The 23402-nt window shown below is 43.5% G+C and overlaps 2 protein-coding genes across 6 annotated transcripts; both read left to right on the top strand.

The window, feature by feature from the left end:
* The first annotated feature begins 28 nt into the window (after window positions 1-28).
* On the top strand, window positions 29-5339 carry LOC101768993 (RNA-binding protein 25). Of its 5 annotated transcripts, XM_022827450.1 has the most exons (9): window positions 29-385; window positions 495-531; window positions 664-743; window positions 1067-1317; window positions 1448-1600; window positions 2405-2777; window positions 2856-3530; window positions 3646-4175; window positions 4856-5339. In XM_022827450.1, exons 4-9 carry the CDS (start codon window positions 1069-1071, stop codon window positions 5105-5107), a joined length of 2232 nt encoding a protein of 743 aa, XP_022683185.1. In that variant the 5' UTR covers window positions 29-385; window positions 495-531; window positions 664-743; window positions 1067-1068; the 3' UTR covers window positions 5108-5339. The 5 variants fall into 5 exon arrangements, with proteins under 5 accessions (XP_022683185.1, XP_012702519.1, XP_012702517.1 ...); XM_012847065.3 differs by lacking the exon at window positions 664-743; XM_012847063.3 differs by having other exon boundaries at window positions 664-1317.
* Window positions 5340-8381: 3042 nt separating this feature from the next.
* Window positions 8382-14831, top strand: LOC101768587 (DEAD-box ATP-dependent RNA helicase 29). Its single transcript, XM_012847146.3, has 11 exons — window positions 8382-8936; window positions 9205-10366; window positions 10458-10515; window positions 10682-10783; window positions 11898-11934; window positions 12047-12123; window positions 12260-12312; window positions 12994-13075; window positions 13153-13203; window positions 13746-13881; window positions 14233-14831. Exons 1-11 carry the CDS (start codon window positions 8459-8461, stop codon window positions 14574-14576), a joined length of 2580 nt encoding a protein of 859 aa, XP_012702600.1. The 5' UTR covers window positions 8382-8458; the 3' UTR covers window positions 14577-14831.
* The last annotated feature ends 8571 nt before the right edge of the window (window positions 14832-23402 follow it).

The raw sequence follows: 23402 nt of genomic DNA, 5'->3' as shown, positions 1-23402 counted from the left end.
GCTCGACTGTCCGTGTAATTAATTAACGATGATTAATCTATGCCTCGCCTGCTATTTGTATCTGGTGTTACCTCTGAACTCTCGAGGCGTTCCATGAGATGCAGTGTTGAGGATCTCTAGTGGGTTTGGGGAGAATTGAGAGGATTTAGGATTTGTGCGTCGGACGTGGGTAGGTTTTTGGTCAGTGTTTAAGAGATGTGCTGCTACTAGTTTAGTGTTAGAGAAACTGGGATCGGCTCGCTTGCTTGATAACGATGACCGGATATTTCTCTGCTACAGCGGTGGTCGTGCCAGCCTTTACTCCCCACAGCGAGAAGTGCCGGCTCACGTTTCATTCTGCTGCTCTAACTGAAGCTCTAAATCATTTGCTCCCTCACTGAGTGTGGTATGCCAAATGTTTGAATTTGAATTGGTTATGTTTACATTGTCTAATTGATTTACATGCTTTAGCTCGTCTCACTGCTTAATTAGGCTCAGTTTCTTTATGTACTTAGATGCTTCAGCTGTGGGTTGTTCCAAAAACTTGCTAAGGTATCATGATTTTCTGCTGTCTAAATTCCGTATGCCGGTTATACCTTATTTGTGTTGGTTTCATTTATTTCTCTTGTTGATACGAAGTGTAGAGATAGTGACACATTTGCCTAAGCTCTTATATCTGAGTAGTGCATTGCAATGGCGTGAGCTATACCGAGTTTCAAAATAACCAAAACAAGTATGTTATCCTGTCCGTGAGGCGCTGACAGGTAAGGCCAGCTTTACTAGCTCCTTTCATTTGAGCAAGATATTGCTTTTGTCGATGTTCATTATTGTATTCTGAACTGGCAAGATACTTGCTTACCTATTCAGTTAGCTCTTATTTGCTGATGCCATTGGGTACCTTCAGTGTTTCCAGATGTCTATATTCTTTGATTCCATATGTCTTCAGATGTTTAGTTTGTGCACTATGTGTTCCAAGGTTTAATTTGTGCACTATCTGTTCAGAGGATTAATTTGTCTACTTATTGTTTTACTTCATGGGTTGTTACTAATGTGGTTGCATAGATGTCTCTTTTGTCTCTCTCTGCAGGAATGCGTTATCCCGCACCGTATCCTATGGTTCGTCCAGGCTTTGTTCCACGTCCAATGCCTCCACCTGGTGTTGTGCCAATTCAGCGGCCACCAATAATTCCTGGGATCCGTGGTGTTCCTCCTTTGGTAGCCCCAGCTGCCAGGCCACCTGCTCCAACTGTTACGCCGGCTGATAAACCACCGACAGCAGTTTACGTTGGCAAGATTGCTCCAACAGTAGACAATGATTTCCTTCTTTCACTTCTTCGGGTATGTCTTCTTTTCTTCAGTGATTTTAAGATGTATGTATAGAAGGGCTGATTTGTTCCTATATCAGTACGATTTTTTGCTTTATAAGACAAGTCTTTTAACTTTCTGTCTAATGTTTGACCATGTTCAGCTTTGTGGATCTGTCAAGAGTTGGAAGCGTGCCCAAGATCCAAGTAATGGAAAACCTAAAGGTTTTGGGTTTTGTGAATTTGAATCTGCTGAGGGCATCCTTCGTGCAACACGGCTTCTCAACAAACTGAGCATTGATGGTCAGGAGTTGGTGGTATGCATTGTTGCCTATTTCTTTTTTCAAAAAGCGCTGTCTAGCAGTTAAGTTCCTTTGGAAGAGCTATGGCATACATAAACTATATGACACTGCATGATAATTGAAAACTGTTTGCATGTTGTTTAGTTACATCTTCAATATTAAGATAGCGGCAGTTGTTCAAATTAGGCCCTGTTTGGAACAACTTAAATCCTGCTTATGGTCAAAATAAGCTGAAACTAGAAGCCAAACGGCGCGCTTTTTTCCAGCTTCTCCTAGCCGTGCTTCTCTCCACAGCTCCCATTTGTACTAAAACGCAGAAGCTGGACTAGGCCTGCTTATCAGAGAAGCACTTTTCCCATATTAGTGCAGCTTATCTGAGAAGCGCTTCTCCCCACCGCTGTTCCAAACAGGGCCTTAGTCTTTCATGATGTCATGATCATGTTCTGGTTTCTTTGAGATCACAGTGCAAAGTTGAGGAGCCAAAGTTAGGGCTGGAAATGGATTGGATATGATTTGGATAGTGCCTTTACCGCATTTGTTTCCATAATTTAAATTGAACACAATACAATCTTGGATGTGGATACACATCAAATGTTATACAGACGTGAATACAAATTGAACGTCTTTGCTTCACTACTATACTTAACTTAAAGCTCTAGAATCTATACACAGCGTAACGTATTTTAATTTATCAAATAATGTTTTGGTCGCAGTTTCATATCTGTTCATCATCCTGTTAATCCAATGTATATTTTAGTAAGTTCTTAAACTAGTATTAATTCTATTTAATATGTCCATTCATCTTTCTTTTTGTACCAGATTAATATTAACGATGCCACCAAGGAGTACCTGAAGAAACATGTTGAGGAAAAGAAGAGGGCACAAGATAAGGCGAAAGAAACAGAAGATGGAGGTGGGGATGGCACTACAGCTGTTGCTGAAACTGAATCATCAAAGCCTGTTCCTGATGAATCAGATAAGGCGACAAGAGATTCTGTAGATAAGGACAGTGAAGAGAACACTAAGAAATTTGGAATTGTTACTGATGAAGACTCCGAGGCTGATAAGGACGTTGCAGAAAAAATAAGCAGTATGATAGAAGAGTGGTTAAAGACTAGACCCCCGCCCCCCCCACCACCACCACCAGTTCAACCATCAGCAGATAGTTCTGGTGTAGATATCACGAAAACTGGTAGAGTTCTGCTAATTGTGTTTCCTTTTTTTGCCTAATAATTGCATTGCCTTAAACATTGATTTGTTGCTGATGCAGATTCTGATGATAAGAATGATGCTGACACTGATAAAAGGGCAGCTAATGAAACTGAAAGATCAGAAACTGGCTCTCCTGATAGGAGGAAGGATAAAGAACGTGATAAGGACAAACGGGACAAAGATCTTGAAAGGTATGAACGTGACCGTGAGCGTGAAAGAGTTAGGAGGGACAGAGAAAGGGATAGAGAGAAGGATTATAAGCATAGAGAAGCAGAAAAGCATTTCAGGGATCGCCTCAAGGAGTGGGAATCTAGGGAGAGAGAGAAAGAATATCAGCGACAGAATGAAAAGGAAAAGGAGAAAGATAGAGAACGTGACCGCAGAAGGGAGATCCTGAGGCAGGAAGATGAGAGTGATGAAGAGGATAATAGGAAAAGGAAGCGAAGGAGTAGTAGCACACTTGAAGAGAGGAAAAGGAGGAGGCAACGTGAAAAGGAGGAAGATATGGCTGATAAAGTAAGAGAGGAAGAGGAAATTGCGGAAGCAAGGAGGCGAGCTGTAGAGTTGCAACGGCAGGCAGATGAAGCAGCTGCAGCAGCGGCCGCAGCTGCTGAAGAGTCTGCTACACTTATGGAGGTTGATGGTGATGATGAAAAGGAAACAATTGCACAAAACAAGCCAGCTGTTGTGGAAGTTGATAACATTGCAAGCTTTGCTAATGGTGCTGGTGTTGGTGAGTGTGAACCATCTTTTTTACCAGTTTATCTCATTTGCCTTGTTGCTGTTTCAATTTTTTTTTAGAATATCATGTTCCTGTTTCATCCCTTTCTTTTCCTTGCATTCCCCAGGTGATGGACTTCGCAAAGAAAGTATCAGTGATGAAACAAGCATGGCACCAGGTCAAATCCCAGATACCAAGCAAAACAGCAACGCCCCAGCAAAGAAACTGGGTTTTGGTCTGGTTGGTTCTGGTAAAAGGACATCTGTTCCATCAGTTTTTGCTGAAGAGGATGACGAGAATAATGTTGATAAAACCATAAGACCTCTAGTGCCTATCGATTACTCCAATGAGGAATTACAAGCTGTGCAGGCCAATTCTTCTGCTGGGCCAAATGTTGCAGCAGCTGCTGAGTTTGCCAAGCGCATCTCAGTTTCAAATTCGAAGGAAGAGAAGAGTGAAACCGATAAGGATAGGAATAGGAGATCCAGTGAAGCTCGTGTTAATGATGAACGGAGGGAAAAAGTGCATGATCGAGAGAAAGAGAAGCCCAAGTCAGAGAACAAGAAGATTTTGGATGCAAAACAATTAATTGACATGATCCCAAGGACAAAGGAAGAGCTTTTCGCCTATGATATAAACTGGGCGATATATGACAAGGTGAAATTGAATCTATGAGCTTGCATTTTTATTAACTCGGAAGCTGAATAGTGACATGTTCCTTCATCTGTTCTTAAGTTATTTTCACTACTTTGCACATGCATGTCATTTCTGTTTATTTCACACGTGTGTTTGTAGACCAATCCATTAACAGCTGGTGCTGTTCCCATGAGTTTGTAGCTAGTATAGATTTGTAAACCACCCAAAAACATATACTTCCTCCGTCCCAAATTGTAAGTCATTCCAAGAATCTTGGAGAGTCAAAGCATCTCAAGTTTGACCAAAATTATAGAGAAAAATATAAAGATTTATGACATCAAATAGATATACTATGAAAATATAATTGATAAAGAATCTAATGATACTTAGTTGACATCATAAATGTTATTATATTATCATATAAATTTGGTCAAACTTGAGATACTTTGACTCTCCAAGATTCTTGGAATGACTTACAATTTGGAACGGAGGGAGTACTTATCAAGCCTGGTATTTATCTTCATGCTGCCCAAAATTCAGCTGATGAAATATCAGCTGGTCACTCTTGAAGCCAGACTGCATGTTTTTTTTGCCACCCCACCCCCGAGTCTCTGTCATCCAATTTTTCTTGTTGTACATGCATTTCTGTTCATCTGTTGTCATTGTATTCAACATTAGGATTTGTTATTTGCTTGGTGCAGCATGAGTTGCACGAGAGAATGAGGCCTTGGATTTCAAAAAAGATCATCGAATTTCTTGGTGAGGAGGAATCAACTTTGGTGGATTACATTGTATCTTGCACAAAAGACCACGTCCAGGCAGAAAAGATGCTGGAGCTCCTACAGTCAATTTTGGATGTTGAGGCAGAGATGTTTGTCCTCAAGATGTGGAGGATGCTTATATTTGAGATAAAGAAAGTCGAATCAGGACTATCAGGAAGAGCAAAGGCATGAAGCTAAGTCTGTCACCTTGTATGATCTTTTCTGATTTACGTCACTCATCAACTATGATCTCACTTGTAAGCTCATACTGTACTACAAGCAAAAAAACCATTTTTAGTGAGACTGAATTGATGGTTTCTATTATTTTCCTCTTCTGATGTAGAAATGTATACGAGAAGCCGAGCACTGATGAGATACTTTGCGTAATTATATTTTTTGATAGATCAATTGCATTTGTGATGCATTTCTTGCGTTTTCTGCACCCTCCTTTTGTTCGTTTTAATGTCTTGTGTACGACAATGAATGTCGATGATGGCAGGGGCCACAATTAACTCACAAGTCCTGTACTTGCTTTGCTACATTATGTGTGTGCAAGAAGTTGTTCTATCTGCGTTGCTACATTATGTGTGCAAGAAGTTATTCTGTGTAGAAGTTCGAAGTTTATTTTAGCACTCTGTTACTATGACTGTATCGTTGAGTTGTATGTGGTTTATTGTTGTGCTGAGTAGATGAGCTTCCAGCTATGTTTGTAGTTATGGCCTCCATTTCAAGCGATGTTGTGTGTGGCCATCTCTAAAACTTTTATAAATAGACAAAATAGGAGATGTTGTCCACAGTGTATGGTCCTTGGTGTGTGCGTCACCTGTTGCGCCTCTACTTCCATATTCTGCTTGTTTTTTGCATTGTCAATTTATTTATCCCTCTTTCAGCACTTGAATTTTTGAGTAAGAGTCAACGTTCTACAGTTGAATTTTTATTCGTCTATGTTCTAGGCGTTTTGTCCCAACTCCATAGCTATGTAAATATTAGGAAGCCGCTTACGGGTTAAAACGATTGATGGTCTAGAGAGAATTTTTTTTGGAGGGTCTAGAGACATGAGCTACGTCAACGATACATGGCCTATCTTCACTAGTGGCGTGATTGGTAGGGGTGGGCAGAAAACCCGAATCCCGAACCCATATTACCCGAATCCGAAACACCCGATCACTATTTCGGGTTCTGAGTCTCAAAACCCGAAAATATTTAGGTTTGTTCGGGTTAAGAACTCCGGTACCCGAACAGCCCGAAAAACCCGATGTTTAGCCCAGCATGTGCATAGCAGCCCAGCCCAACTAAACCTTATATCTCCCACGGCCCATATAGCACCCCCAACAGCAGTAAGTAGTAACCCTAGGCTAGCTTCTCCCAACCCCGATCCTCCAGCGACATCCCCACGCTACCACGCGCTGCCCCCTCCCCATGCGCTGCATCTCCGCGGCTCGGCCTCCCGTGTTGTCGACGCATGCCGGCCGCCACCGCTAGTGCCAGTCCCCATCTCCGGCTCGCTATCCTCGAGCATGCAGAAGGACGGGAAGCTGGGCCACCTCACCATCTACCGCGAGAAGGCAAGAACCAGGTTCGCTTGGAGCTCGTGCTCGTCATCGCAGACACAGAGGGCCAGAGGCATCGGGGACTTCCTATCCTATCTAATTCGGCAGCAACGGAGCAACCTGCAAGCACGAAAGCGTCTTTGATTCAGATCTGTGACTACTCTATAGAATTGTTGATCTGTACAATCTTTAATGCTCAGCTCCTATTCTCGAATGTTTATGCCATTGTCCTGTTCGATGAATGCTTAACTTTTACTGCTTCTTTAATTTGCTTTGGAAATTCATCAATTGATTGGATGTCTTGTCTTGTCCAGTACGTTTTGTTTAGATTTCTTTGAAATTTCTTATCGATTCAATTCAACGATGCTACGAATCGCTGAGGATTGTGTGCTAAGCGCTAACTATAGTCGGGCAATTCGGGGTTATCGGACCCGAACCCGAACCCGAAATATCGGAAACCCGAATAACCCGAACCCGAACCCGAATTTACGGAAACCCGAATAACCCGACCCGAATTTTTCGGGTTACTCGCATCAACGAAGCCTGGCTCCTTTTGGCCAGGCTGACCGCGTACAGAGGCACCACGTTTGGTTGCGTGCATATGTACGTCCAGGCCAATCAGAGCAGATGTTTGGTTGCCGAACTACACGCATGCACCCAGAGTGATTGAGCCGCAGATACAATCCGTATCCCACGAGCTCGAGCCAAGCTCAGCGGCACCATTTGCATCCAGCGAACCGGTCTCAGCCTCAGCCTCAGACGCGGACACAGCCAACCAAACTAGCGAATCGTGCATCTGGCGATCCTGGTCAAATCATATTCACCGAACCAATCACGCCCTAGGCGTTGCAACCCATGGTGCTTGGATGAAATGTGAGCTTCGGACGGCATGATCAAGCCCAGATGGGAAGTTTCAGTCGCAGACATCGGCAGCTATCATCCGTGTATTTTGCGTAGAATTAGTCGTAGCACCTGCAAACTCTGCTACCATATGAAAACATGGATTTTTCATAAATAAATGGATCACATTAACCCGCAACCGGTCGCACGCATGCGGACGGCGCGACCCGCTCTGAACTCGGAGACATGATGTCTGAGCAAACCGCAAAGTGAGGCATGTTGCTTTCAGAACGACATCATGCTAACGTAAGCGAACATAACAAGTTGTCTTTTCTTTAAATGAGCGTTACTCCCTCATCAAGTATCTATTTCTTAATTCGTTTTCATCATTACAATCTTTATGACAAGATCTACAAAATAAGATCTATATTTGATATGTTTTGAAAATATTTTATATGACTATTAACTTATATGGACCGTGTAGCGACTTATGTTGTATTTTGGAGGTAGCAACTTGACTTGTTTATCTGTTAAAAAAAATGTAAACGAACATGTATAAAACTTGCGTGTCCAGTACCAACTTAACTTATATAATGAATTTGTATCAACTTACTATTATTATTTTGTATAAAAATACACGGCAACTTATGTAAAGACAGTGTAACAAGTTATATGGCCACAATGTATCAATTTATTTAGAAACCATCTGGCAACTTATATAGACACTTTAGATGGGTCAAGAACGTTCTACATGTAAGTAGCTACACAACTAGCTACTCCACAGTATTATAAACTGTCAGCACATAAAACTATTCCAAAATATATGCATCATTGATCTGGTTGCAGTCTACTCCCACAACCTCGTGGGCCAGCCCACGGACGCGTAACATGCCGTGAGCGTCACGCGTTTCCAGTCGAGCGCGAACCTGTCGCCATATAGATTTTTCCTAAATAAATCTAGTAAAATGGACCAAGAAATGGGCCAAATTATCTCTCTCTTGGCCCACGAATGTTTCTCGTCGGCCCAGCCCATCTCTCCCAACCTGCCTTGCCTCTCCCCTCCTCTCCTCCTCCCTCCGCCCCAACCTCGCCGCGGCGGCCGACATTGATAAAGCCCTAAACCCACCGCTCTCCCTTCTCCCTCCTGCCGTCCATGGCTCGCCTAACCCCCGCCAAGTCCAGATCCACCAGGAAGCCCAAGCCCTCGTCGTCCTCCGGCATGGACGCCGCGGCGGAGCCGAACCCGGAGCCGCAGCGGCGGCCGAAGCAGGACAGGTCGGCGGGCGGCGGCGGCGGCAAGAAGGCCAAGTCCGGCGGGAGCAAGAAGGCCAAGTCGGGCGGCTTCGAGTCGATGGGGCTCTGCGAGGAGGTCTACCGCGGGGTGCGCCACAAGGGGTACCGCGTGCCCACGCCGATCCAGCGCAAGACCATGCCGCTCATCCTCGCCGGCGTCGACGTCGCTGCCATGGCCCGCACGGGCTCCGGGAAGACCGCCGCCTTCCTGCTGCCCATGCTGAACCGGCTCCGCCGCCGCGACCCGGGCGCCGGGGTCCGCGCGCTCATCCTGTCCCCTACGCGCGACCTCGCGATGCAGACGCTCAAGTTCACCAAGCAGCTCGGCAAGTTCACAGGTGCGTGTCCTCAGTTTTGCTTTCTGTAGCAATTAAGCTGTGAGTTATGTTGTTGTTGTTGTACCGATTGAGATTTCTGTGGCAATCTCATAATGGGTGCTTTGCTTACTTGCAATAACATAGTCGATCCTGTTTGATTGTATTGTGTTTGTATCCTTGTGCAATGTGGACATCACTTTTTATTTTTCCTGCAATGTGCCTTTTCACTGGAAAATATTGCCACAATTCAATTGTAGAGTAGTGACTTGATTTTCCCCCCATCTTGTAGACCTAAGAACCAGCGTAATTGTTGGTGGTGATAGCATGGAGAGTCAGTTTGAGGAGCTGTCAGAGTGTCCTGATATCATAATTGCCACGCCAGGCAGGCTCATGCACCATTTGAATGATGTCAAGGACATGACTCTTCGTTCAGTGGAATATGTTGTGTTTGATGAAGCGGATTCCTTGTTTAGCATGGGGTTTGCGGAACATTTGCATGATATTCTGAAGAAGTTAAGTGATACACGACAAACGTTGCTCTTTAGTGCCACTTTGCCAAGCGCCCTTGCAGACTTCGCGAAAGCTGGTCTGCGTGATCCGCAGGTGGTGAGGCTCGATTTGGACAAAAAGATCAGTCCTGATCTCAACCTTGTCTTCTTCACACTGCGCCAGGAAGAAAAGCTTGCTGCCTTACTGTATTTGGTCAGGGAGCGCATCAGCTCTGAGGAGCAGACAATGATTTTTGTTTCAACCAAGCATCATGTAGAGTTCTTGAACATTTTGTTCAGAGAAGAGGGTTTAGAACCTTCCTTATCCTACGGTGCTATGGATCAAGAGGCTCGTATGATTCATATTTCAAAATTCAGGGCAAGGAAGACTATGCTACTTATTGTGACAGATGTTGCTGCAAGGGGCTTGGATATTCCACTGCTGGATAATGTAGTGAACTGGGACTTCCCTGCAAAGCCTAAGTTATTTGTTCATAGAGTTGGTCGAGTAGCTAGACAAGGTAGAAGTGGAACAGCATATACATTTGTGACTTCAGAGGACATGCCATATTTACTGGACCTACATCTTTTCCTTTCAAGGCCTCTCAAACCTGCTCCAACGGAAGAGGAGCTTCTAAGAGACATGGATGGTATAAATATGAAAATCGATCAAGCCATTGCAAATGGGGAATCAGTGTATGGCCGTTTTCCTCAAACAGTCCTTGATCTTGCCTCTGATGGAATAAAAGAAGTCATTAGTGGATGTACGGAGTTGAATGCGTTGGAAAAGCCATGTGCTAATGCTTTCAGATTGTATCTGAAAACTCGTGCTGTGCCTTCGAAAGAATCTATCAAAAGGGTAAAAGATTTGCCTCGTGAGGGTCTTCATCCAATTTTCAGGGATGTTCTTCGGTCAGATGAGCTTTCTGCTCTTGCATTCTCAGAACGTCTGAAATCATTTCGGTAGGTACTCTAGCTCAAAAAAACATGTTTTCTTGTTTTTGTTTAAGTTGTGTCATCTAATGGAGCTTCTTCATTCCAAATCAATTCTCAGGCCAAAGCAGACTATTTTAGAGGCTGAAGGTGAAGCTGCTAAAGCAAGAAATTTTAAGGTAACACAATGTTTTTCAATTCCTTTTTCAATATCGCATTCTTAGGTTCACCTGCAAGAAGCAATCAGCACACCAAAGCCTTATATCTATTTATGGTGTACGATGGCAATTTCATTTCAGAGTGTGTCAGAAAAGTCATTATTAATTCATTTTGGCTTGCTTGCAGGGTTCTAATCAATGGCTAGATGTGATGAAGAAGAAACGAGAAGTTCATGAGGGGATTATAAATTTAGTTCATCAAAAGAGTTCTGTTGATCCAAGGCCGGAGGTAATTGTCACTCTGAAAAATTAATCTTTTTTATTCTATCAAACCTAGCACTTTACAAACCAGTACTAACAAACCTTAAGAACTGGACACCATTGAAGGCATAGCCCTTGCAACTAGACTATCAGAACTCGTCCATGGCAAAAACCTTTGCAATGCTACCTTTGACAATTGCTAATATCATTCATTAGGGGGTGGAGTATTAATAGACTCACCGAATATCCGTAAGTGAACCTTACAAGTTGTAATTTTGCATGATTTATTATCATATATAAAAGCCGAACTGAAAAAGGCCAGTTGTTCCAGCAAACATGTCTACAGTGAATAGAGTAATGGAATCATTTTGATGTTTCCTTTCTTGTTTAAGAAGATCGGTAGGTAGACCTCTGGATTAGTCGGGGTTGTCATTGTTTAAGGAAATAAATAGCTCAGAATAAGCTGTTCTTATTTCTAATGTCCTTTCCCCAAGCAACCAACATCTTCTCCTGCTATCCACTCAGTCTCAGTGGTATTACCCTGTAATATTCCAACACATGCTGCAGTGTTCTGCATTTGTGCTTAAACATAGTCTGTAAAACACGTAATATTTCTTATGTATACAATCAGCAAATGCATTAGCAATGCCTGTGGTAGTATCTCTATTTTGGCATTTTGTTTTTTCTCGAACGACGCAGGAGAACTGCGTGTCATTTCATTAAGATAGAAGAAAGCGAACAAAGTGTCCGGAAAGAGCCCAAACCGAGTACAAAACTCCTCCCCCCCCCCCCCCCCCCCCAACACGCACACACACTAGAAAAACAAACAGGCGCACCACAAAATTTCTCAAAACCATGACTGAAAACTCCATAGCCTAAACAGCTATGGTCAGCGACCTGGCAAGAAATTCCTGGAGTTTAGAAGCTCCAGCCATGCCCCATAAACTGCATTCATCAAAAATTGTCCGAAGCAGATCAGAGGTTCAGGGCCTTGCATTTTTTGTTCATTTTGTTGTTGGGACGTTGAATGTTAATGGACAGCTTTCATTATTACCTTTTTTTTCTACCAGTGCTACATTAAAGGTGGCACTTTGCCCTCATGCTTTGTACAGTAGCTTATGGTCTATCTTTTTCTCATGCAGGAAGAAGAGGATGGCATTTTAAATTGGGAGAAGAAAGGTCATTTCTTTTACTTCCTTTTAGTTTTTCGTACTGTATCTTGAGCTCTGTTGGTATTTCTTGTGCTTGTGCATCATTCTCACTCCGTCCTTTTGTCCTTTTCTCATTCCAGAAGTTTGTGGTACGAAACGGAAGTCACAGAGCTTTAGAGACGAGGACTACTACATAAGTTCAGTACCTCAGAACCATGTATGCTTTTTAAACCCTGCTCAAAGAATTACTCCTATATAGTTCGTACTGCACTAGAAATGTTGATCTAATAATTAACCTGGTTCTTGTAGTAGTTTCAGCCTAACATCAATTTCTGTATTTGTTTTGTTCCCAGCATTTGGAAGCTGGGTTGTCAGTGAGGAACAATGAAGGATTTGTTCAAAACAGGTACATGCTTTCTGAAATATGATTGTTGTTTTGAAGTGGAAGTGAGCCATTTACTTTGTCTTTATTATTGCAAATCCGCAATAGCCATTGATGAGTATTTCTTCTAGGGCAGGGGTTTTGTTTAGTCAACAAATTGAAAATGTTATCTTGATTCTTGAATGGATTGTTTTTTTTTGTTTAATGTTGGTTGACATATGTTGCTTTGGGCTTTGCTGTGCTTATTTTTGAAACTATTGTGAAAACACTCCTTTTGGCACATCTGATTACAGTTTTACATGGAATCCAAGTTTCGAATTGTCTATTTTATCTCGCATGGATTTCTTTAGTAACTGCTTCAGTATTTTCAGTCATTTGAAATGCAATGGTGTCTCCTATTGTAACACGGATGTAACAGCAGTTGACAAACACCAAATATCTTAAAGCAGTTCCACCAAGAGATTATCACAATCCACATCATAATGTCATCTGATCTTTTCATATCCAGCATATTGAGCATATCATGATTCAGCAAAATGTGTCGTAAATTTCATGCTTTGTAGGATCTGCCATGCTTTTTCTATACTGTTGAAGGCAATACTTTGGTTGTACAATACTTTGGCGCATCCAAAATTTATCTAGTTCATGAAATTGAGAATGTAGTCCCCTCCCCTGCTTTAAGTCAAACTTACTGCTGTCATGCAGATTGGATGCTGCTGTTCTTGATTTAGTCGATGATGAAGCCTCTGGTATGCAAGCACAGAAAACTCGATATCACTGGATGAAGGTATGAATTTTTCCTAGTAACATTGATATGTTAAACATATTGCATACTCAGTCAGCATGCCTATTTTGCTATTGCAGAACAAGTTTGTCAAGTTGAACAGTGGGGATCGTGTGACAGCTACTGGAAAGGTAAATCTCTTGCATGCTGTGCGCTATTATGTTTTAAACAGACGTGAAATTGTACAGATTGTTGGCTTGTATAAATTGTGATTGTCATCTAGAATAAATTGACGGGCACAAGATGCATTTCAGTATCATATTATTTTCCCTTTTAGTGTGCTCCTAGTATGCCATGTTGGACCTGCTGTGACTTGTAAATATATGGGCATTTGATGATGTTTTGTAGCATGAAGTTGATCTGGAAAACCACAGTTGTACTTTCAATGTACATTTTGAACCACTTTTCTGAATTCGGATGTTATAGTCAAAACAGAAAATGGAATTTTAATATGTTCACTGTAAGCAGTAGTAGCACATCAGTCTCATCTTTTTGGTAACTAGTTTTATGTTACTGAGGGTGGATTGTGAGCTCTTTTCCTTGTTCATTAGTTCTTGTTAAATACTAAGATAGTAGCTTAGTATTTAGAAAGAAACCGATATGATCATATGTTCTGCCTGTATATCAGTTAAAGGTCAAATAAGTTCTAAAATCCGTGCCCAACTTTTCTTAGATTAAAACGGAAGGTGGTGCGAAGATAAAGGCATCAGCAACAGGGATCTATAAGAGATGGCAGCAGAGGACACACAAATCAATCAATATTGGTGGGAAATCTGGCAGCTTTGCAGAAGAGCGCACATCCAGTGCAGGTAAATGCTTTATTACCTTCTATGCTGCATGCCATTGCCTTCTTTCAGTTTTATTTACTGTTGCTATAAGTTTGAGCTTAGCACCCTGTCATTTTAATTTCTGTTTTGTTTTCAATTTGTTTCATGTTGTAAGGATTTGTCAATTCTCATAGTATTGGCATGGAAACTGATATGTTTTCTCATAATAGAAATCCGTTAAGATTGTTGCGAGTGCTTGGTCAGTTGGGTGACTTCCGTTAACCTTTTACAAGTGTGTTGGCTCATTTGAGCATGTGCTGTTTAGTAGTACTACTTTAAAAGCACTGAACTCCGGTGTAACCAGTACTTGACGGACACTATGACCTGGTGCAGGTGGTTATCATGGAGGGAACAATAAACACTTCTCAGGTGGCCGTGGACGCAGGTCCATACCGAACGCCAACGTACCCTCCGAGATAAGGAACCCTGATCAGATGCAGAAGAGTAGGCAGAAGAAGGCGATGGAGATCACACGGTTGAAGAACAAATCCGCAAAGGATGGCAAATTCCAGAACAAGTTCCAGAAGAACCGGAGGCCCGACGGGAACGGCAAGGGGAGGGGAAACGGGAAGGGAGCTGGGAAAGGTGGGTTTGGGAAAGGGCTCGGTAAAGGCGGGAAAGGGCCCAACAAAGGCGGGAAAGGCAAGGGTAAAGTGAAGGGGAAGGGTGGCAGGTGATTGATGCCCCGACTTACCGGATCCGGTGCCGAGCGTCTAACGATCGTGGAATGTCGCCGGTGAAGCAGAAGGGTGGTGTTTCAGCGTTGCAGGGGACACCACCTGTGCTGCTCACAGTTTTGTTTGATTTGTGGTAGTGGGCAAAGATAGGCCTTAGTGTGAAACTACCGTGTCATGTGTTTTGATGAGTGGATCAATGACGGAGCAAGATTCTCCTGATGACTGATATAATTCTCGTTTGCATACAGATTCTAATCCCTCCGTTCCAAATTATAGGTCGTTTTAGTTTTTTTAGTTCATAGATATTATTATGTACCTAGACATACACTGTATCTTAAGAAAGTTAAAACGACCTACAATTTGGAACGGATTTTCTATACTCGGGGGACCTTTGTTGGCACGCCAAAGTTGCTCCGAGTGATGTGTTGGGCACCGTCGTTCGTGCGCCCCTGGCCTATGATCTGGTAGTGCGTTCGTGCGCTTTGCGCCTTTTTCCTCTGGAAACGGAATCGACGGACGACGGCTGAGGGAGCTTTCTGTTACGTGACGGTCCACCGCCACCAACCCCACCTGCCCATGCTCCTCATGCCCACGAGCCCAGGAGATGGCCTCCTCTCATCGCTCGTCTCTACCGTTTGCCAGCTAGTTGCGACTGAAATTATGATGACTTGGGCTTGTGCATTTCAAAGATATAAAGTCACCTTATATTGTGAATTCTTGTTTTTTTTACGGAGAAGATTTGGGTTTAAACTATGTCAATGGGACCTACATAACACCACAAACTTCACACCCCATTGCTCCAAACATCTCTTCTCTCATCAAAGCTTAGGACTCCTGATTGGATCCAATATCTTTAGGGAGGTTTGGATTCACCAGCTTATAAGTGGTTCAATTGGCTATACAGTTTATAATGCACTTTCTCTTTCACTTTGTAAAGTGGCTTTTAACTCTCAATTAGTTGCTTTTAGCTGGGTTGAATAGCTGATGAGAATAACCATCAGCTGGCGCCTAGTTAACACTTAGCGCCAACTTATTAGCTAGACTTGTCTAGATCGACACTAGCTAATTTTTAGTAGCCAAGTATTAGCTATATGAATTCAAACAGACCCGCTCCCTTTAATCTCATAGATGTACACAGCATGGTGTGCATGTGCTGCAGACTGTAGCATATATGCGTGTGTATGACTTTGGGGTGTTTGGTTCCAGGGATTAAAGTTTAGCCTATCACATCAGATATTAGATACTAATTAGGAGTATTAAATATAGTCTAATTATAAAACTAATTACACAGATGGAGACTAATTCGTGAGACGAATCTATTAAGCCTAATTAGTCCATGATTTGACAATGTGGTGCTACAGTAACCATTTGCTAATGATGAATTAATTAGGTTTAATAGATTCGTTTCGTGAATTAGCTCAGGACTTCTGCAATTAGTTTTATAATTAACTCATGTTTAATCTTTCTAATTAGCATCCGAACATTCGATGTGACAGGGCTAAACTTTAGCCCCTGGTATCCAAACAGCCTCGTGTAATAATAAAAACCATAGTATGAGATTCTGGCGCCGCCTCCGTTTCCTCGTCGAGCGCCGCCGCGCCATGGATGCACATGCACCAGCTCCGCGTCGGCGTCGCCACGCCGCCCTGACGCCAACCAACGCGACGAGTGACCCTGTTGGTGACGCCGGCCGGGGAACCCAGGCGTGTAAGCTGACGCCGCCGTGGTAGAAAACCGCGCCGCAGCAGCGTCATCGTGCTCCACACATCTCTCCCTTTTCTTTCTTTTTATGAGTTGCTGATTATTTTGTTCAGATAATGTTTTAGGAGTTGGCAGTTGCTGGAAGTTGATGGAATATTAGGTGTGCATCTTCCCAATGCTACTCTTACATACTCTGTTGGTCAAGTCTACTCGTACGCCACTGCCGTACGTCTTCTGTCTGTCTGGCTTGAAATGGGAGAAACTGCAGCTCGTCAAACTTCCTTTCCTGATCTTCTTTTTTTTTTCTCTCCGCGTTCTTTAAGGGGAAAAAATTGCCACACTTCAGCTCAAGTCACCCTTTTGTAGAGTGTTGGGCCTGAAAAACAAGCAATTTGTGTGGCAATTAGGCATAAAGGGGCGCGTATGCTTTCTAGAATCTGATAGGAGCTGATCTTTCAAAAAAAAAAAAGGAATTTGATAGGAGCCTGGCCTGATTCAGCAAAGGGTCCATGTGAATTATCTCTGCAATCGATATACCAAATACGAACATAAATGGTCCGCATGATACGTTGATCCAAGTCCCAAATGGATAGAAGACAAGTTTTTCAACGAGAAGATGGCAACGAAGGGCACACACGGCTGTCAGCATGGCAACCGGATTTCCATGGGCAAAAAGCTCTTGCTGAAAAAACAGCCTTCAAGTCAGAGCACAGGGCACATAAACTTTGTCCTACTTGACATGCCCCCATGCCACTTCCATTCTGCGGCATGGGCCAATCAGCTCTGTTTCCATTTTTAAGCTGCAAGTTGCTTTCCTTATCAGGACGGGGTTGGCAGCTCGAACTGGCCTGGAATTTGTCAATGGTGAACATGATAAGTCTACTGAATATGCATTGTTCTTTGTTGAGGCCATGTAACTTCAATTATACCAGCATATTTTGCACTTGTTGCCTCCCCCTGAAGCAGATTGTTTATGCAAAGCCTGTTTTCTTTTGTTTATCCTGAGCATTTCTCCCTCACTGTGTTGTTGTGTCCAGTGGCAATGCGCCATTTGGTCAGAAACAGACAGCCAACTGAACAACCACTAGAAATATGCTGCAGATCGATGGGGTGATAACTTTAAAAAACAAGCTAATTGTCAACTCAGCAGATGCAAATAGATTATCTTTTCCATGCCTGGCTGCACATCATGCATCTAGAAAAAGTCAGATCTGTGCCAGATATGGCAAAAGTGCTTCCTCAACTACGGCACATCTGTTGAGCATTCAGTAGAGTTACAAAGTTGAATGCCAAGAAGGGAAAGGCAACCGACCAATCCTCTTTGGCCTTCACCGAGGGGCAAAAAAGGGAAAGGAAAAACAAGGGACAGCAAGATAAGGTAGAAAGAAGATTAGCCTGGGCTTTTAGTAAATGGGATCAGATGTGACTTGTATGTGCATCACTGTCACCGATACAGTAATCTGGATAGAACAGGTGGTAGGTTAGGGACTTGACACTTGGGTAAGTTTTGTCCCTGATCTGAAGAATCTGGAATAAGATATGTGGTAGTATTAAAAGGATGTGTGCCCTAATCCTGATTAGGAGGAGCAGTAGTAGTACTGTTCCTCATGTCATCAAAAGCATGATCTCACGGACAAGGGCATCTTAGACTCTTAGGGTGCGTTTGGATGGGAGACAATGTAGAATGGGACGGTCCCGTCCCAGTTTTTCGGGATGGGATGATCCCATTTCATGTTTGGTTGAATAGGATGAGTCTGTTCCAATTTTTTGTTTGGTTGGAGACATTGCAACATACGGGACGAGCACCGTTTTCTCCTTCCGTCAAACACCGTTTGTGGGGCCCACCTGTCACACTAAGCATCTTCTTCCTCCTCCTGGGCCACGCCACCCCGCCGCCCCCGGATCCACCCGCCGCCGCCCCTGCTCGCCCCCAGCTGGCCATGGGGCGCCACGGCCGCCCCTGCTCCACCCGCTGCACCGCCCCTCTCCACCCCGCCACCGCCCCTGATCCATCCCACCGCCGCCCCTGCTCCAACCCCGCCCCCCGATCCCCCGCCGCCGCAGCCCCTGCTCGCCCCCGCCGGCCATGCGGCGCCGCGGCCGCCCCTGCTCCACCCGCCCCGCTAGCCATAGAGGGCCGCAGCGCCGTCCCTGCCGGCCATGGGCCCCGCGGACTCGCCCCCGCCGGCCATGGAGGCCCGCGAAGCTCGCCCCCAGGGGGCCGCGGCGCTCTCCCCCGCCGGCCATGGAGGGCGCCGCGGAGCTCGCCCACTGCCGGCCCTTCGCGCTCGCCTGTCAGACGGGAGGCGATGGCGTTGAAGTGGGACGATCCCGTCCGCTCGTTTTTACCGGACGGGGGTGTCCCGGATCTTGGGGGTATATTCCCTTGTAGGGATGTCCCCGTCCCACCTGTCTCCAAACCAAACGCGGGATGAAGTGGGATCGTCCCATCCCGTCCCACCTCGTCCTCGAAACCAAACGCACCCTTAGAGATGTCAGCTGTTTTGCTCAGGGCGCATATTTATTGATTCAGAATTAATAACAGAATCACAAGCTTTCCATACATCCACTGCACTTGCAAATGGCAATTCATGAAGAACACTCTCTAATGGCTTCCAGTTGCAACATCTGAAGGGAACTCTCCTGATACCAAAAAGCCTCTTGGTGCGGGATTCCTCATCGGTTTCAGCTGCCTTCTCCACCTTGGTACCCGACATCTAATACTATTAAAGAATTTAATCCGGAGGAAAAAGTTGTCAACCTTTGGTTAGCTTTTGCATAAAGAAAATGCAATGAACTTCGAATTGCCAGAAAAGTAAGACAAACACATCCACTTGTTCTGATTTCTGAATATCTGACCATGAGAGATGTCACACCACATAGGTGTACTTGGGCAGAATAAATTTGATGGAGAATTTTTTGCACGCTTCCCCTGGTTGGCACTTGCAAGATCCACTTGCCAGAAACTGAATCAATCATTTTCTCGATGCAGCCCGTAGCATGTGCTAGTGAGTACGTGAGTCATGACTTGGACAATACAGCCTCTTGGTCCTACACAGAACAGGTATGGAGATAAAGCTAAGCATGCTTCAAGGATTCAGTGGTTACCACCCTTGGTGTCTTTTAGTTTATTCCCCATTTGAACACAACACATCGCAATCACTCGAATAAGTTTCAACCATGAGTTGAATTCTGAGCCATGAAAACGAATAGGCTTGTTCTGATGCAGCTTGGCCTTCAGAACCTCCAAAAGCCAGATTCGCAGCGCGGCGGTTAAAGTTCAGGAGGGGGAGCACACATTTCAGCTCATTTTGTTTTTGTTTCGAAAACGACATTTCCATTTCATTCACAAATACTTCCAAACATACGTAATTAAATTACAATGATGTTTACTACAAGCTCATAAAACCACTTAAATTTTTGCGACGCCTTTTTAAATCAGTCCTACTGCATGTTTCACAGATGTTTCATACACATTATATAAGGTGCCATGTCAGCAGTATTTTTGATGATATGGCAAGTAGTTAATGAGAAAAGAGATGAAAGGAGTTTTATGTAAATGAAACCATGCGTGCATTGTCTCCAACATATCTCTTGCATGAATTGTCTATGAAACGTCGAAATAAAACAATGTATTTTATGGGCTATTTCATCCATCAATAAAATATTTTGTTTCCTCGAATAGCCTTATAGAAAAAGTATTCTGAGTTAATCCTAGCCAAAGCATCGTCACAACCGTCGGCTCAAGATCCAACGGCTATGGAACCCTTTGACCAGCGAAACCATGGTCGGATTTGTGTGGGCGGAATGCAAATCTAACAGACCTAGCCCATCGAGTGCATCATCTAGGACGGTATGGTACAACATCTACCATAGCTACTTTTCAGTTCCTCGCGTCATCAGCTGAGAGAGAGACGTAGAAGCTGCAGGTTGCAACCTTTTGTCCTTGCGAGAGATGAAGCTCATCAGGTCGTTGTCTGCGCGTGCCGATGACGCCAGATCGAGCTCTAGGGTTCTTGGCCGTTTCAAATTGGATCCAGGCTGAGCAGGAGCTGCTGCTCGTTCGCTGAATCGGCCGGCTGCGTAGACAGCGACCGGTTTTTATTTGCCCGAATTTGTCTTTAATTTGCATTGGTTAAAAAAGGACATTGGTTTTCTGAATTAGACGGAAAACAAATATTGGGTTTATGCTCTAGAAGTTCGGAGTAATAATTCAGCGAAAGAATTACGAAAAAAAAGTGGAAGAAATTTTATTGGTATACTGAAAGGAACAGGAAACAGTATCATTGCAACCATCGATTTGCATACAGTACACGAAATAAATGGAGTAGTAGTGGAGGGAAAACATGTTCAAAGGGATTAGATGTGTAGGGTGTATGCTTCTGGACACGTCCTTTCTTTCTGGGCCCCTGGTGAGGTGCATGGGTCATGGGATCACGCATCATGCAACAGAAACGGGTTAGTGTGACATGACAAGACAATATGATGTTATGCGCGTCCAAAATGCTATGATTGTTAATCTGTCACTGCACGAGCATCACTGATTAATGGTATATGGAACTACCAAATTTATAATAAAAGGATGCATTTAGCTAGTGTGAATATCTGAGCTCGAGAAAAGAATACTTACCAGTGCTTATAGATGGCATGTAATCCTCGTTACAAACAACTTTCTTTTATCTACAAGTTAGCACTAATTTAGGTGCAACTAATGAATCATCTTTGTGACCGTTTGTAGGAAACATGGACCTCTTTTTTTTTAAGAAAAAGAAACATGGGCTTAATCAGGGCATATGTGATTTTGGTTATCAATAACAAGATGGTTTACGAGATTTTGGTTATCAATAACAAGATGGAGTAACAATTATATTTGTACAAGATTAGGTCTCATATGGATGCAAGTGAGAAAAGCCACATCAAAGCCGGAGTGAAGAGATGGTCGAATTGGACAAGTTTCATATCTTTGTCCACGTTGTGTTTGTGCCCGGTGATTTTCAAACGCACAAGAGCTTATGACCTAGTGATTTTTGTTCAAGCCAGATGGTACGACGGAAGGGTGTACACGTTGGAGTGTTTCCCATGTGTGGTGCGCAAAAAATTAACTTCAACGTAGACTTCCAAAGACATCCAAGCCACCCAAGTGCTAATGGTGAAGATCCAATGCAATTAACACAAGATAGCGAGTGATCAGTGCGATGTCCATCTTTGCGCCACAAGCTTGAAACCCACCTTACGTGTGTGGTGGGATCAAGAGTCTTTACCAAGTTGCTAACCGGGAGCTTAATCCTTTATGGATATATATTCTTCAACATGGACCAGGAGTGGAATTCAATCCACCAACACCATGGCCAAATAATCTCTTGTACATGCTCTCTTGATCATCCTGTTACTTCATTCATTTACTCTCAGCATTTATGTTTCCGCAATTACTTTCTTACAGTGACACTCTTACGTTTGTTTCCTAGAATTGTTCTGTGTGTTGCTAGGATGACATTGGATAAACTTAGCACATTAATTTAGATGGTCCTAATTCAACCCCCCCTCCCCCCCCCTCCCCTGATCCCTACAACCATCTACTGAAGCCTTGCTCTACAATCTCTCCTATGTATTCTTTATGCGACTATGCCGTCTACCTTCATTCTCAAGGGGATTTTGTTAATTGGTTGGTGCATGTAAACCATAATGTTAAGTTAGTAAGTTTTGCTAATACAACTTTAAGAAAAATTATTGCATCCCTACTCGAGGTATACTACATATGTAAGACATGCGGTGAATGAATCTTCTCTACATTATCATGATTATGTCATGCAACTCTATTGCACCTTGTAGTCGATTTCATTAGGTTACTGCTATCTCCGTCCCACGAAAAGTACAGTACAATTGTAGGGCGTCTTTGGCACCTAGCCACAACATGTCACGCCGCTACTGAAGTTGCGGCGCCAAAAATCGGTGCCACAAGGTGTGGCAAGAATGCAATCTATTTTTAACTGGCATTCCTGTGGCTGCACAACAACCAAGCAGCAGCCAGTACATTGTGGCGCCGCCCCACCTACGGCGTGGCAGGTGGTGGCTGGCAACCAAGCAACCCTGATGTTTTTTGGACATATTAGTATTATTGTCAAATGTCCTTATACCTTTATTGATTAGCTAAGAGCATCTCCAGGAGTCCCCGATAAATATTTCCTAATAACTACTTAAGAGGGATATCCCAATATCACTTTCATCGTTATTGGGAGAGTTGCTTTTGTAGTCTCTCAATAATCTCATCCCAATCCAACTACCGTACTGGGAGAGTCACAAATCCTCCTTTACTTAGTACTTAGGGAGAGTTAGGGTGAATTATTGGGTTGTCCCAATAACCCAATAATTATTGGAAAAAGGGAAAGGTACAGGGAGACGGTTGGAGCACTATTTTCTTATCAATTCTCCCAATATAGTAGTTGGATTGGGGGAAGTGAGACTGCTGGATATGTCTACCTCCACCTACTTAGGTGTGTCGTTTTTCGTTGGCATAAACCATGACATGCAAATTTGTTCCGGCCACTTGAGTAGGCATGCAAGGTAATTAAGTATGTCGAACTTGTAGTCCAATTCGTAAGATTTTACTCTTTGTGGGACTTTTTTTTAAATGCTAAATTGCAGTTTTCTTTTATGGCATAGTAGTCTTGCAATCAATCAAATGTTTCAAATACCAGAAAGTCTTTCAGTCAAAATCTATAGCCTTCTCAAACATGTCTATAAAAGCTAAATGTTGCTTGGAAAGAGTCTACCCCAACTTAGGCCCTGCATCACATGAGTCTGAGGTGAGAATCTATTTCTTTTTCTCTACCGGTTGCCAGCACGCAAGAGATGAACAGGTGTGTCCACATGTCGAGTTCTCCTTTGAAAAAGAAAATGCTTTTCAAGCAAGAAAAGTCAACAACGTAATTAACAAAACTGCCCAACCTTAAACCTCGGTTACGTGTCCGCGATCCGCCATCAGAGGCTGCCTAGATCCCAAAATTAATATTTCTCCACTAATCCCCCAATTAGGAGGCAGCATCACATCCTAACAGAAGGGCGTTTTCGTCAATTGCCCACCTACCCAATGTCCCGCTCGCTTCCTATAAATCCCGCCTCCCCTGA

The sequence above is a fragment of the Setaria italica genome, chromosome VI, assembly GCF_000263155.2.
Source record: "Setaria italica strain Yugu1 chromosome VI, Setaria_italica_v2.0, whole genome shotgun sequence".
NCBI lineage: Eukaryota > Viridiplantae > Streptophyta > Magnoliopsida > Poales > Poaceae > Setaria > Setaria italica.
Note: the sequence above shows the minus strand (reverse complement) of the source record. Positions and strands in the feature narration are given on the sequence as shown.

What these genes read in the sequence shown, in the direction of transcription:
- LOC101768993 (XM_012847063.3), top strand. Translation starts at nt 1,042, where the DNA reads ATGTCTCTTTTGTCTCTCTCTGCAGGAATGCGTTATCCCGCACCGTAT. An exon ending in TGTAGATATCACGAAAACTG is followed by an intron (nt 2,778 to 2,855) that starts GTAGAGTTCTGC and finishes TTGCTGATGCAG; the next exon opens with ATTCTGATGATAAGAATGAT. An exon ending in ACTGGGCGATATATGACAAG is followed by an intron (nt 4,176 to 4,855) that starts GTGAAATTGAAT and finishes TGCTTGGTGCAG; the next exon opens with CATGAGTTGCACGAGAGAAT.
- LOC101768587 (XM_012847146.3), top strand. Translation starts at nt 8,459, where the DNA reads ATGGCTCGCCTAACCCCCGCCAAGTCCAGATCCACCAGGAAGCCCAAG. An exon ending in CTAAAGCAAGAAATTTTAAG is followed by an intron (nt 10,516 to 10,681) that starts GTAACACAATGT and finishes GCTTGCTTGCAG; the next exon opens with GGTTCTAATCAATGGCTAGA. An exon ending in CTGTTGATCCAAGGCCGGAG is followed by an intron (nt 10,784 to 11,897) that starts GTAATTGTCACT and finishes TTTCTCATGCAG; the next exon opens with GAAGAAGAGGATGGCATTTT.